The 14,060-nt window shown below is 38.1% G+C and overlaps 1 protein-coding gene across 1 annotated transcript; it reads left to right on the top strand.

The window, feature by feature from the left end:
* The first annotated feature begins 35 nt into the window (after positions 1-35).
* ext2 (exostosin glycosyltransferase 2) lies at positions 36-11,207 on the top strand. Its single transcript, XM_020938803.2, has 15 exons — positions 36-167; positions 547-881; positions 1,116-1,339; positions 1,732-1,821; positions 2,282-2,398; positions 2,859-3,054; positions 3,660-3,799; positions 3,875-3,968; positions 5,372-5,503; positions 6,919-7,108; positions 8,524-8,690; positions 9,062-9,205; positions 9,408-9,536; positions 9,900-9,982; positions 10,274-11,207. Exons 2-15 carry the CDS (start codon positions 567-569, stop codon positions 10,410-10,412), a joined length of 2,160 nt encoding a protein of 719 aa, XP_020794462.2. The 5' UTR covers positions 36-167; positions 547-566; the 3' UTR covers positions 10,413-11,207.
* The last annotated feature ends 2,853 nt before the right edge of the window (positions 11,208-14,060 follow it).

Raw genomic sequence — 14,060 nt, 5'->3', positions numbered from 1 at the left:
GGAAATCACCACAAACAAAACTTTCTTCGAAGAAGAAGTACTTCCGGTTTGGGGTTAACGCTAATGCTAAGTGGCGGCTAACTTCAGAGGAATGTAAATGCCGTCTTTATTTTATTGAAATGAATTGATTTTCCAGGTGGTTATTGCCAACTCAGTCAAAATATACGGTAAGTTAAATGTGGCGACTGCTCATTAGCTGCTAAGTGATTTTGATAGTCTGTTTTTGTTTTGTTGTGTCGATGATTTGTTAGCCTAGCTCAGCTGTTTCTCAGCTGATCCGTATGATAATGCCAAACCTGTTATATGTCATTCGTATGAAATTATGTGTTAAAACCTAAACCAACTCCCCATTTCGGTAATTACTATAATTTGTTATCCGTCATTCATATTCACTTAAATATTGGTTGTTTCACTCAAAGAAGCTAATAGCTTTATTTGTTAGGGGCTTGTTAGGGCTTCACTCTAACTATTGAAAATGTATATGTGTATGTATATATATATATATATATATATATATATATATATATTATATATATTTGTTTGTAGTGACTGTAGTTGGTGGAGCCATGTATGCCTCCAGTAAGTACAGCTCTCGGGGACCAGCTCTGATCCCGAGGATGAAGATCAAGCATCGGATCTACTACATTACTTTATTCTCCGTGGTGCTGCTGGGACTCATTGCCACGGGGATGTTCCAGTTCTGGCCCCACTCCATTGAGTCCTCTGCGGATTGGACTCTGGATAAACGCAGTGTTCACGATGCTCCTCTGGTCAGGCTGCCCGTGTCCAGCCCGATCCCGGAGAGGGGTGACCTGAGTTGTCGCATGCACACCTGTTTTGATGTCTACAGATGTGGCTACAATCCTAAAAACAGGATAAAGGTACTTATTCACACCATGCACACCCTTTATATGAATTCTGAAAATGGTCATCTGAGAAAAGTTGAAGAATGAGTGAAGGATATAGTTGTTAAAATATACACAATGTTTTCCTTGTTATTGTTGTCATCCGACTGTCATGTACTGAGGTTTCTTGCCTTTAAAATATATTTAAATCTAATGAGCAAACAAATTTAAACTATATTTAAAATACTAATATTATTTATATATTTGTAGGTTTATATCTATCCTCTTCAGAGGTTTGTGGATGAAGTTGGGGTCCCCATCAGCAGCACAGGACTGTCCCGAGAATACAACGACCTTTTGAGTGCCATTTCAGACAGTGACTTTTACACAGATGATGTGAGCAGAGCATGTCTGTTCATTCCTTCCACTGACGTTCTCAATCAGAATTCATTACGAGTCAGAGAGACGGCACAGGCTCTGGCAATGCTGCCCAGGTAATTATAATCTTATGTTTGCAGTTTATCATTAAAGGTGCACTGACAGTTTCTGAATTTTACTTTTTTATTGTTTTTTTCCCCGATATGGTGACACTGCCTTGGAATTTTCCCTAGTATCATATTATCTTACCTTTATTCAATTCCAGGCGTTGTTTTTTTTTTTTTTTTTTATTATTATTTTTACTACTGGTGGCAGGGTGACCTCTCCAGTGATCTTACCTGTAAATACCTGATGGTGTTGTCTGCCTATTCACATGCAGATAGACAAGTTAAATAACATACACTGAATCGTTCCAGACAAAGGAAACACTGAAGAAAAGTTAAATACTACACCTGTAAAGCTTGCTTTCTCTCCCCTCCTTCATGCACTGAGTTATGTTTTTGCACAGATGGGACAAAGGCATGAATCATCTACTTTTCAACATGTTGCCTGGAGGACCCCCGGATTATAACACTGCTTTGGATGTGCCAAGAGATAGGTAAATGCATTTTAAATTTGTCATATATGATTTTTATTAATGTCAACTTGATGATATTAAAATAAAATTAATGGCATTCTAGACCATAAATTTTAAAAAGTACAAGTCACTGAAAACTATCTTTAGATTTAAGGAATTCCTCCAGCTGGACATGGTTTGACATGGCCTTATCAAAACCAGGTGTGCGTGACCGACTGTTTTCACTTTACATTAACACTGCCTGGATCTCTCAGGAAAATCCAAATGCATTTCATCACTTACAGTTTACTACATTCAGTTTATATGGAGCCTCTTTACCCACTCGGCCTTAAAACCTTTTTGATGTCATCATAGGTCTCAGGTTCCAGGTAAAATGTCTCGGACAGACTTTATGTATCATGTTTTATGTTGAATCCTTTCAGTCAAACTTGTCACTGTGTTAAATCATTGTCACGACATGAGTTCCTTTATTTCTGCTCAGGGCTTTGCTGGCAGGAGGTGGTTTCTCCACTTGGACCTACAGACAAGGCTACGATGTCAGTATTCCAGTCTACAGCCCCCTTTCTGCTGACGTTGAACTGCCTGAGAGACAACCTGGGTAAGAACAATATGCTCTGATGTGCAGATGTGGAGAAGAGACCATATAGGATTATAGCTTGCAAAAATGTCACTTTATATTAAATTCAGTACACGAATGGAACAACTAAATGCAAAAGTCCAGTATAACCTGTCCCCAATTCTTACTTGAGTCATTTAATTTAATGCAGTTTTTAGTATCTTACCATTATGTAATCCTAAATCTGTCTTTCTGGTGAACAGCTTAGTTACTTTTTAATATTTATGGTAATATATGAAGCAAAAAGCATACATTTTCAGATAGATTGGTCTTTTTTTTTTTTTTTTTTTTTCAACCATAATTGAGAAAAACTATGGGTTACTACCATTGTTTTCCACTGGACTAGCCCAGTGCATGTCTATTTTGACTTACTGCCTTTTTTACAGTCTTTTATTTCTTTTATTTTGAATTCAATGTAACTCCATTTCCCCCATTTTTTCAGACCACGGCGCTACTTTATTTTATCCTCCCAGACCGCGATTCACAGGGAGTATCGCGCTGAACTTGAACGTCTAAAAGAGGAAAATGGAGAGGCTCTGCTGCTGCTGGACAAATGCAGCAATCTCTCACAAGGAGCTGCCTCTGTCCGAAAACGGTGTTACAAAGGCCAAGTGTATGACTACCCCCAGATCCTACAGGTTGGAACAATCATTGTGTAATTTATTTTAGGACCTTTAAGATGTAACTTGTGAAACTTACTAGAACATTTGTATAATAATAATGTGTAAAATAGGGCCACACTATTTTCGATCTATGTTATAATGTTTCCTGTTCAAAAACATACCTGATGTTGTGTTTTATTTCATTCACACATGTTTAACAGACAAACCTTGCATATTTAGGAGTATTTTGGTTCTTCTCTGAAACAGAAAACACTTCGTTCCACGTTGAGATGTTACATGGTAATAGTGGAAGTGAGTGCTACATGCTATTTTAAACTTCATACATTCTACCCTAGAATCATTTGGATAATTTCAACCTGGAATTGCCAGTCTCTACTTAACAAAAGGTAAAAGGGTGATGTGAACTTGAAAACTACTCATGACATCACAAGGTGGAATAGAGCATTTTTAGCTTTGGAGATGTAGACAGCCTAATAATAAAGGTTTTCCCAACCATGTGTGAATGAAACAAAACACAATTCTGTTTGTTTTTAAGGAGGCAACGTTCTAACATTAAAGTTACAAGAGTCAATTTTGTGTAATATAGGACCTTTAAAGTAACAGTTGTGTTTGGCCAACAGGAGTCTTCATTTTGTGTTGTTCTTCGAGGAGCTCGGCTGGGGCAAGCAGCTCTGAGCGATGTCCTCCAGGCTGGATGTGTCCCCGTCATCCTTGCTGACTCTTACATACTGCCCTTTTCTGAAGTTCTGGACTGGAAAAGGTAGTGGTTTACATTGTTTTGAAGAGTTAAGATTTCAAGTTAGTCAATTTCTTCTAATTTTAATATTTGATTTAGGGCATCCGTGGTTATTCCAGAGGAGAAACTCTCAGAAATGTACACCATCTTGAAAAGTATACCTCACAGACAAGTGGAAGAAATGCAAAGACAGGTATTTTAAACTTTCAGCTCCAAAACTACAAATACAATTAACTTTTATTTCATGTTGAAATCATAGGTCATTATAAAACCACTTTAGTACAGTGGTAAAAGGCGTAAGGAAGAGCGCTAGTTCAACTACCAGTTGTTGCCTTGTATAGACTTATATGACACTTCACAAGCACTGAAACGTCTTACAATGATTATAGAACAGAATAATCATGACAAACATAACAGTGCTTGAGCTCTTATTGGATTGGCCACCAGAGGGCTCAACAGTCTAAAACTTAGGGGTGACTTTAGACTGAGTTATGTGAACAATTTTTTTGTTTCTTACATTAAAAAAAACCTTTTATATTCAGAGAGATCCAGCATAGCTGGTTATCTGTCAACACACCTGTGTCTTTGTAGAAGACATTTCCTGACTACAAATCCATTATCTTATTACTACTATAATTATTAATCTTAATAATCCTTCTGTTTTCATTATGTAGATACTCCATAGTCATAACTTCTGTCCACAGAACTTCCTCAGAAAGTCCCAGAGAAAACTATAATAAAACAACTGTTTTTGGATAATACAAATCTTGATTTTATTACTTTACACTTAAAAGTTTACACAGTCCATATCCCCATGTGTAATTGTTACATGTGGAGCAATAATTTAACAAAATAAAATAAATCACAGTTACTGACTGACTGATCACATAAAGTTGTGGTTTTATTCTCATAGAGGGGAAGAGTCTCCTCTTTCTTGGTCATAAAAATTCCTGCAGGCGCTGGGAGAGAGTGGATAACCCCTCAGGCCAGTCGAGTTTTCTTTTTGCGTACTCCCGGCCGGATAAGACACTTTCATCACTGGTTGATTTATGGGCCGTGGGGAATCCCCCTGAGACTAAAATCTTTTTGGAATCAACCTCTCTTCTTCAATAAGTTAACTGCTATTTTGCTTTTTGTTTTATCTCTTGTACATTACAGCTAGTACAGAGTAATTTTTACCCTTTTGTTTGTGCACACAAAAGGGCCTTTTTACAAAGAAAAACACAAAAATGTAATGTAATACTTCAAATCATCTTCTACGGGCTGTTTGTCATTTTAGGATTTAAGGGTGGAGTCTGAGCTGTATGGCTTGAGGACTTGGCAGCAGACCCTGTTGTTTGACGCTTCATTAACTGTTATAGGTTTGTCTCGCCTCCGGACTGTCCATTGAAGTTTAATAGATGAGGAAAGCGTTTAGAGGCTTTATCCAAGTCAAGGCTAGAGTTTCCTGTTGGGTCAAGTGACCAATTATAAGTCAATTGAACCAAATATAATTAATTATAAAATTGTCACTATTTTTATGACCATTTTTGTTGGCAGCTGAACATGAGACATGTGCATGTTTAAGTTTACTGAGTCCTGTCCCTGTGACCATAGGCTCGCTGGTTCTGGGAGGCGTACTTCAGCTCCATGAAGGCAATAGGTTTGACGACTCTGCAGATCATCAATGATCGGATTTACCCGTATGCTGCGCGCTCATATGAGCAATGGAACAACCCACCTGTAGTGGTACGTACCTTGACACAAGTGTCTTTTCTCTCTTGGAAATACTAATTTGTCTAATTTATTGGCCCTGTGCCCTCAGTAATTGTTTTAAAAACATGTTTAGTGGAGGCCATACTTGCCCTAAATCTTCACACTGACAGCTCCTCGCTGTGGTTTACTCTGAGCCCGTTCTGAGGCGGTCCGCTTGTGTCAGCGTTTCTGAACACTGGATCCCTGCGTTGTGGTGAAAATAGGTTCCTTCATGTCTGAGTCATTGTGTTTATAAAAAGTTCAGTTGATGGGAAACTTTGCAGCATTTCTGCACTTTTGGCCAGAATGACTTTTTACACCTGAAACCATTAGGGTTTGGAGTTTGATCACATAAGAAAACTGTTGGAGCGATCTGTCACTCAGGTCTGTCCCTCTCCGGCAGGGGTTAAGTGGGTCAGGCTGCAGACCTTTGGCCGTTAGAGCCTGAAATGAGGATGAAGTGTTTTGTGGATGGGCTGCATGAATGGATAGTGAGAAGAACTTACAAGAGCACTAAATAAATCAGGCACAGCCCCCCTCCTCTGTAGTCTCTTGGCTGGTAATTGAAAACAGACTTTTGGGGATTGCTGGTGCTTTTGGAGGGGGTTCAGAAAGGGACAAACTATTTTTTTGTTTTGTTTTGTTTTTGAGCTTGAGGTTTAAACTTTAATCAAAATAAAAATTATGATGACTACCACAGTGAACAAGCGGTAAAATTATTTGTAGGGTCAGTTTCATTTTAACTTTAAAGACACAACAGCAAATTGTAGTTTCACTATATGATTAAAGTTCATACAGTTATGTTGACATTTAAAATTATTTCATAAAAGTCCTTAACAAAACAGAAATAAAACAGAAATGTTGATTCATTGTTATCTATAAATACTAAGTCAGTGCTCAGTTTTCATTATTATTATTATTATTATTATTTTTTAAATAAAAGATCAGTGATGTGTACTCCTGTGGTTGTACTTGAATCTGGTATTTTCAAACCGGTTTATCTTTTCACTTGGGATCACACAAATCAGTTCCCCCTAAATAACCATGTTACCACAATCACAAGGAAGTTTCCACTTGACAGTAAAGCGTTTTAATGGTGCAGAACACTGACTGATGTTTTAAACACAGTAGCTCTGTCTGCTGACAGGTGCCCACAAACTAACTTCACGGAGTCTGTGGCCACCTGGAGCAGAGACTTCTCTTAAACATCAAGAAGCCCACAGTCCCAGTGTACATAAAGCAGAGTTTATAATATTATTCTTCTCTCAAAAAGAACTAAATATTCAAAAAATTGAATGATGTATTTGTTGAATTTGCATTATCATTTTCAGATGCAGTGTTTGTGGCTTATGGCTAGAAAGGTCAGAGTGCTTAGCTTTATACTGAGCTGCTTTTGTTTTTGTGTGTAGAAGTGGGCCAGTGTGAACAGCCCTCTGTTCCTGCCCCTCATCCCGCCTCGGGCTCCAGGCTTCACCGCTGTCGTGTTGACCTACGACCGTGTGGAGAGTCTCTTCAGGGTCATCACCGAAATCTCCAAAGTGCCCAGTTTGGCTAAACTGCTAGTGGTGTGGAACAACCAGAACAAGAGTCCACCTGAAGGTGAGTGCAGCTGTATATATGCAGATGTCTACCCATTACAGCCAATGTTTATCACACAATACATATTTGCTCAGAAATGATTAAAATGTTACATTTAGTTATTTTATTGGCATGAATACACATCACACAGCCACCACAAGACCTAAGCTTCATTTGCACACCAAGAAATCCATGTACAGTCTGATTAAAGAAATATAATTAATAGAGAGCCTAATTGGGTTCCGTTTAATTGGACTCTTAATGATGTCCAAATAGGTGTATTATCAGTGCCTCTGTCTCAGACCCCCATCAGCAGGAGCTGTGTCTCACTGCTCTGTGAGTTTGTAATGAAGAAGTGAGAAAACTTTGAAGTGCTCCCTCGCGGCTGTGAGTTGGGTTTTCATTAGAGGCATCAGCGGCGCCTGGCTGGAGCTTTGTGACCCATTAGAATTAACAAGAGGCCACTGACAGGTCACTCTGCTATGGCTACACATAAAAAGATCAGTTTATATTTTAAAGATGCACTATGTAGCATGAAGATTATATTTTTGTCTTAATGTTCCACAGTATGAGATTAAGTATCTTGCATGTTGTAACCTATGTGGGCTTCCATTGCTCAAAAATGCATACATGGTTACATTCTTATTAGAAATGGTATCACGAGTGTGTCTCCATGGAAATGTACGTTTACTGCCTTACTGTGGAACATTCTCTGCAAAGTAATCAGATTTTCATGGAGTCAGGCAGGAGATGGACCATCCACCTGAAAAATGGTGATGAATGTTTACAAAAGGTGTAACTTACTGTAACATTTTGCATAGCGTTCACATTATCTGTTCCAAAAAACTTGAGTGTTGTTTATCTTTTCTTGTACATTAGTATTTGTATTTACCTTTTTACTAAAAGGCTTTCCCTTTTACTAAGATGTTGTTACTATAGAAGACCTGAATAAAAAAAGAGTTGACAGCTGCACGAACAGTGACTCTGAGCATTTAACTTTGCAGTTTTCCCGACAATAGGTTCTGACAGCAGGCCTCAGACATGGTTAGGATGACTGCGAGCTCCTCTCATGGTCTGCCAAGGGCTTTTACACTATTAATGAGGGGACACATTTGTGTATGATCTATCTGTACCATAGTCCGTGCCATGGACACTACCCAACGCCTTTGAAATGTTCCCTGAAAAAACCCTGTGTTGATGTCCCTTGTGAAGAATTGTAGTGTGGTTAAATTTGCACGTGCTTGAGGTTTACCCCGATATGAAGTCAGGGAGTGTAGTCTGACTGCCAGGGCTGCTCAGACAACTTCAACTGTCCAAAATAAATGTCATTCTAATCCCTAACTTTTCAGCCTGAATCTGAGTCAAAAACAAAAAGCAACTTAACATAATCGTTCTAACACCTACTATACGCTCACCATTCTTTTTGACATTTCTAGAGTCACTATGGCCCAAGATTGGTGTCCCTCTGAAAGTGGTACGTACCAAAGAGAACAAGCTGAGCAACCGCTTCTTTCCCTACGATGAGATTGAGACCGAAGCAGTGTTGGCCATTGATGATGACATCATCATGTTGACGTCTGATGAGCTGCAGTTTGGATATGAGGTGAAAAAACTGTTCATAAAACGTGACTCTTTTGACTCCATCCTCCAACAGCAGCAAATTTGAGTTGATCCTGGGTTTGAAAGTCGTTCAGAGGATTACAGCCTGTTCTCATTTTGTGTTTGATGTGTGAGAAATGATGACAAGTCCTGTGGTGAGGTTTTCCATGTCCACATACCTGAGGCAGATACAGCTCTCACCTGAATGCATTTAGAAACCATTTAATAAAATTGAGTTCAGTTTAAAGATAATTACACCAATTTAAAGGAGCTGTCTGTCTGTACACATGACAGGCTTTTGCAGCAGTGTCTGAACTGTAGCCAGTCACCCAGGTGCGGTTTTACTATTACGTTTTAATGTGTTTTCATCTTTAGGTTTGGAGAGAGTTCCCGGACCGACTTGTGGGCTATCCCGGCCGCTTACATCTGTGGGACCATGAGATGGGCAAGTGGAAGTATGAATCTGAATGGACCAATGAGGTTTCCATGGTGTTGACAGGAGCAGCATTCTACCACAAGGTAAATAAACTTTGCAGAAGACAAGATCATTTTATTTTGCTTTATTTTTTATTGCGTGTTGTTGTTTTTTTTTTTTAATTACCAGAAATCACTTGGTAATTGCAGTTTGGCAACACAGTTAGCTGTGCATATGACTGAAAGGTTTTTATTCCCCATTTCTCTTTTATTCTCTTATTAACTTAAACTTATGTTTCTTCTTTAGTACTTCAACTATCTGTACACATACAAAATGCCTGGAGATATAAAGAACTGGGTGGATGCTCACATGAACTGCGAAGACATTGCCATGAATTTCCTGGTCGCCAACATCACTGGAAAAGCCCCCATAAAGGTACAGACTGGTTATTTTGGCTTCAGAGGCTGACAGAGCAGACCAATCTCTGGCCCAGATCAGATCTCACCCTCCATCTCTAACCGGACCCCCCAAACCCCCCATCTCACCACCCCAGGTCCAGGTGCTGGGGCCCGGGTCTGGCCTTAACCTCCCTTATCTGCACGTCACTCACTGGCACTCCCCTCATGCTGTGTTTTTCTAAGCTCACATGCACTCACACATCGCCATCTAATCACAAGGCACACTGTTCCCCCTGGTTTCACTGGCGCTGGCAATTAGATACCCCTTGAAACATTAAGGCTGATATGTTTAAACTAACAATCACGACTAAGCTAATGTTGTTCTGTTGTTTTTTTGCAGGTGACCCCCAGGAAGAAGTTTAAGTGTCCTGAATGCACTGCCATTGACGGGTTGTCACTGGATCAGACTCACATGGTTGAGAGGTACGCTTTATGATAATCATCCCACTATTATTAATTTACAAATACGGTTAAAATTAGGGCTGAACAATATATCGTAATCAAATTTAATTATTTAGGTAATGCACATGTGAGCAGTTCATATTCTAGCCTTGTCTAGTCAATTTGTGAGAGTGAGAATATAACTTTTTAATACATACATTGCAAAACTAACCACAATCACAAATCTTGTCAGAAAAATCACAGTTTAAATGGTGCTGTAGTTAAAATGTATGAGGAACGTTTCATATAATAGAACCTCTCTTTGTTTCACAGATCTGAATGCATCAACAAGTTTGCCTCAGTTTTCGGTACAATGCCTCTGAAGGTTGTGGAGCATCGTGCTGATCCAGTTCTTTACAAAGACGATTTCCCGGAAAAACTCAAGAGCTTCCCCAACATTGGCAGCCTCTGATGGGCCTGTGCACCTCAGCACCTGTCCACAGCGTCTACAGTTTTATTACACTACACACAGCATCAGTCCAGTATCAACACTGCATATTTGATTCTTTACATATCAAAGTATATTATTTAAGTCAAAGTCTATTCACTTTTTTACACCTACATCTGAATGTTACATGACTGACTTGTACCGCACTATCAACGTATGGTATTGAAAGCAAATGGACAAAGGAACTTCTGCTGTTAAGATGGTGTATAGTGTATATACAGAATATATAATTTATTATGTCCCACTCAAGATTTTAATGGTTGAACATCTCTGTTTTAGCTGTACTGTGTAGAGGCAGAGCTCATGCTTTCAAATTTACAATCATAAACATTTTTCAACTGCAACAAACTAGGTCACATTATGCTAAACCTGGTGCCATGAACTGTATATTTGCTATGGACGGAACTACTGTTGCCGCTAAAGGGGCATTTTAATGTTTATGTGATTAAAATCAGTCATTATGTTTGACACAATAATATTATATTGAAATGGGCAGCTTGTGTCTCTTGGTTAAACACACACTGCGCTGACGTCCAACTGTCATAATCTGTCTATACTTCAGCTTTTATCCTTTTTAGTTGCAGGTCTTTGATATCATGTGTAGTTTTATTTTATTTTATTTTTTACTTTATGTTAATATGTTTCTTTTTTTACATAGGCTTTTATTAAAAGAGTTGTGTTTTTGCCTTTATGTACAGAGTGTACATATATATATGATTTTGTATTATATACATGACAAATAAAGTAAAATTAATATGACCATGTCCTCAACAAAGCATAATTTTGTGTTTATTAAGTTGATTTAACTTGAGACAAGCCTAGTAACCCAGACACTTTTGGTTCATATTGTCATTTTCTTATTGTGGTATATTTTAAGCCTTGTTTTAGCACCAACATCTCTTAAAATGCCATGAGACTTAAAGGAATTACAGTAGTGTCTTAAGTAGAAACCCACAATGTCTTAATCAGGAGATGAAAGTGGGGTCTTAAAAGTGACAGAGACTCAAGTGGCCTCATAATACTGATTCAGTGTTTTTCTCTACTGCTCGTTTAGAGCTGTACTGTCTGCCCAGGGAATAGCCTCCGACGCTAACAGCCTTCATCTCTTATCTTTATGGGAACTCTTATAACTTGACACACACTACTTCAAATGTAATAACTTATTGTATTTTATTTACACACGAAACACAAGAATATGTCAACAGAAGCTTAAAGCCACAAAAATTAATCCTTCAATTTTTAGATGAATTGTATAATGAGAAATAACACAAAAGGTAAATCAAAAATGCATCAAATAAAACAAAATGAGAAATTGAAAATACACATGTTAACGCACATCCAGTTTATGCATGCACAAAGTACACTCAACCACACAACAATATATTCTTAACATAAAATTGCTCATAAACTGATCATATGGTTTCAGTAGTACGAGAAAATAAAATTAGTTATTCAGCATACTGGAGCAAATCTATGTCCTCCCAGTCCTTTTGTGTTTTAGAGTACAGGGTTGTGGGGAGGTATATTTAAAATATGTTTCAATGTTTACTTTATTTTAAATATGTGCAGAGGGGGGTAGTAATTACATTTACTTAAATCATGTTTCTCTTGTTCTCTGAGTAGTTTTTAGACACCATTCTTTTACTCCTATTTGAGTGATATTTTCCTTGATGCAGGGGAGTTGATAGGGGATCTGTTGTGCCAGGCCTCAGGGTCTTAGGGGCCCAAATTTAGACCATTTTCCTATTAATTAGACGCCCAAATTTTTGTCGATGGGACCCTTGTTTTACCCTTCCCTTTCTTCCGTGAGTAAGTCTACATGTGACAAAAGCTTTATCTTGTCCATATTAAATGATATAGATATTTGTGGTCTTGCACAGCTCCTTCAGATATTTAGTTTTTCTAATTTTTGTGGTCTATCTTTTGAAAATACCAGATTTTGTGAATTATGTAATACAACAACTTCAAATTACAAATGAGATGTTAAAAATACTCTTGAATAGTATTTTACCGTAATACTTTTTAAACTCTTACTTGAGTAATTTCTTGGACCACTATGTATGTATGTATGTCTATTAGAATAATATTATTTTGAATCAGCAAAACTCTGACTTGAGAAAAACTTTTGACTTATCTACCCACCTCTGAATATGTGTCTTAAAATGTGTCTGGCTGCATTATAAAAGAGTCTATAGTGTCAATTGAGAAATATTGCTCCAAGTGCATTATCAAGGACATGTGTTACAATGGTGAATGTTAAATTGTTCACCTAAAAATATGAAATCAGAAATGACAAATATGCACATGTACATGATACACAAACCTGAGAGTAAATGTATACTTGTGAGGACTTCTGCATGACCATTTCTGTCCTGACACATAATACTCACACGGCTCAATGTTAATTAAAAGAGACCACAGTGTTCCCCCTCCTCTGCTTAAGCCCCAACACCAGCTCAGGACAGAACCAATGGACACAAGTGTAATGATGGCTGTCTATGTCTATGTGTGTATCAAAGGTGGGTGAGGATTTGTCGAGGAGGGGTTTGGGGGTCTTTGAAAGCAGAGCCATGACAGCTGAGAGGGGAAGTATATCTGCGGCATGTTTGTTTTGCATTTACCCCCTGAGCGCAGCTGTGTGCACTGTCCTTTTCCCAGAACAGTGGACAGAGCTTCTAGTCCTGCCCCTTTCGCCCGCTTTCGTCCAATCCTGAAGCGGGCCCCATATTCATGCTGCAAAAACTACAATCTAGCCACATTAAATTACTTGAATTAAGAAACTTTTATCATGATTTGTAAATTTCAATTAACAAGTAAAGTGATCTACCAATGGAAAAGCATTTTTTGTACTTAAAAAACACTTAATATTAAAACAACAAAACTCTTTGTTTTAAAATAAGAAACAAAATCTAATGTTGCCTGAATTAAGAAAAACACACATTGGTAGATAATTTAACTTGTCAAGATGAATCTACTCTAATAAAGTAAAATGTTTTTAATTTAAGTCATTTTAACTTGCTCGATATTACTTTTTGCAGTGCACTAACCAGATCTTTGGACTTTTCTCCTCACATGTATCCAAAATCATATTTATGTCGTGGGCACAGAGCCGGGTGAAATTGGATGTAATTTGGATGCTTCGCTGACAGCTCATAACCTTTGTCTTTCCTACCTGCTCAGAAGTCCGATAAATGTGGTTTAGTTTAAAGAAGTAGTGGGAGGGTGACTTCTTCAACCAAAGGTGCACTGTGATATCAAGTTACGAAACGAAAGCTTTTGTTATGGTTTAAGCTCAATGCAAAACCCCCAAATGGTATTAGGGCATATTGTTTAAAATAGGTTACTCTAAATTACCCCAATGGAAGGGAATGGTTTCGTATCAAAATGTGTGCAAGTCCTGCTCCTAGAGTAAATGTCGCATTTCTCTGAGTGTATCCAATCTAAGGCCTATAATTGTTGGAAAATGTATTACTACTTAAAGGTGCATTGTGTAACTTTTCCGGTAGAGAGTCTGTCAAATTATTTTCTCCGTTGAGATGTTATGTCTCTGTCTGAAATGTTTCACAGAATGGTATTAAACCTTTCTATCATCATGGAGACCAAACCAGACCA

The sequence above is a fragment of the Boleophthalmus pectinirostris genome, unplaced genomic scaffold (genome assembly GCF_026225935.1).
Source record: "Boleophthalmus pectinirostris isolate CB_2022bp ecotype Guang Dong unplaced genomic scaffold, ASM2622593v1 HiC_scaffold_19, whole genome shotgun sequence".
Lineage (NCBI taxonomy): Eukaryota > Metazoa > Chordata > Actinopteri > Gobiiformes > Gobiidae > Boleophthalmus > Boleophthalmus pectinirostris.
The sequence above is the reverse complement of the archived record's forward strand: the minus strand, read 5'-3'. Positions and strand labels throughout refer to the sequence as shown.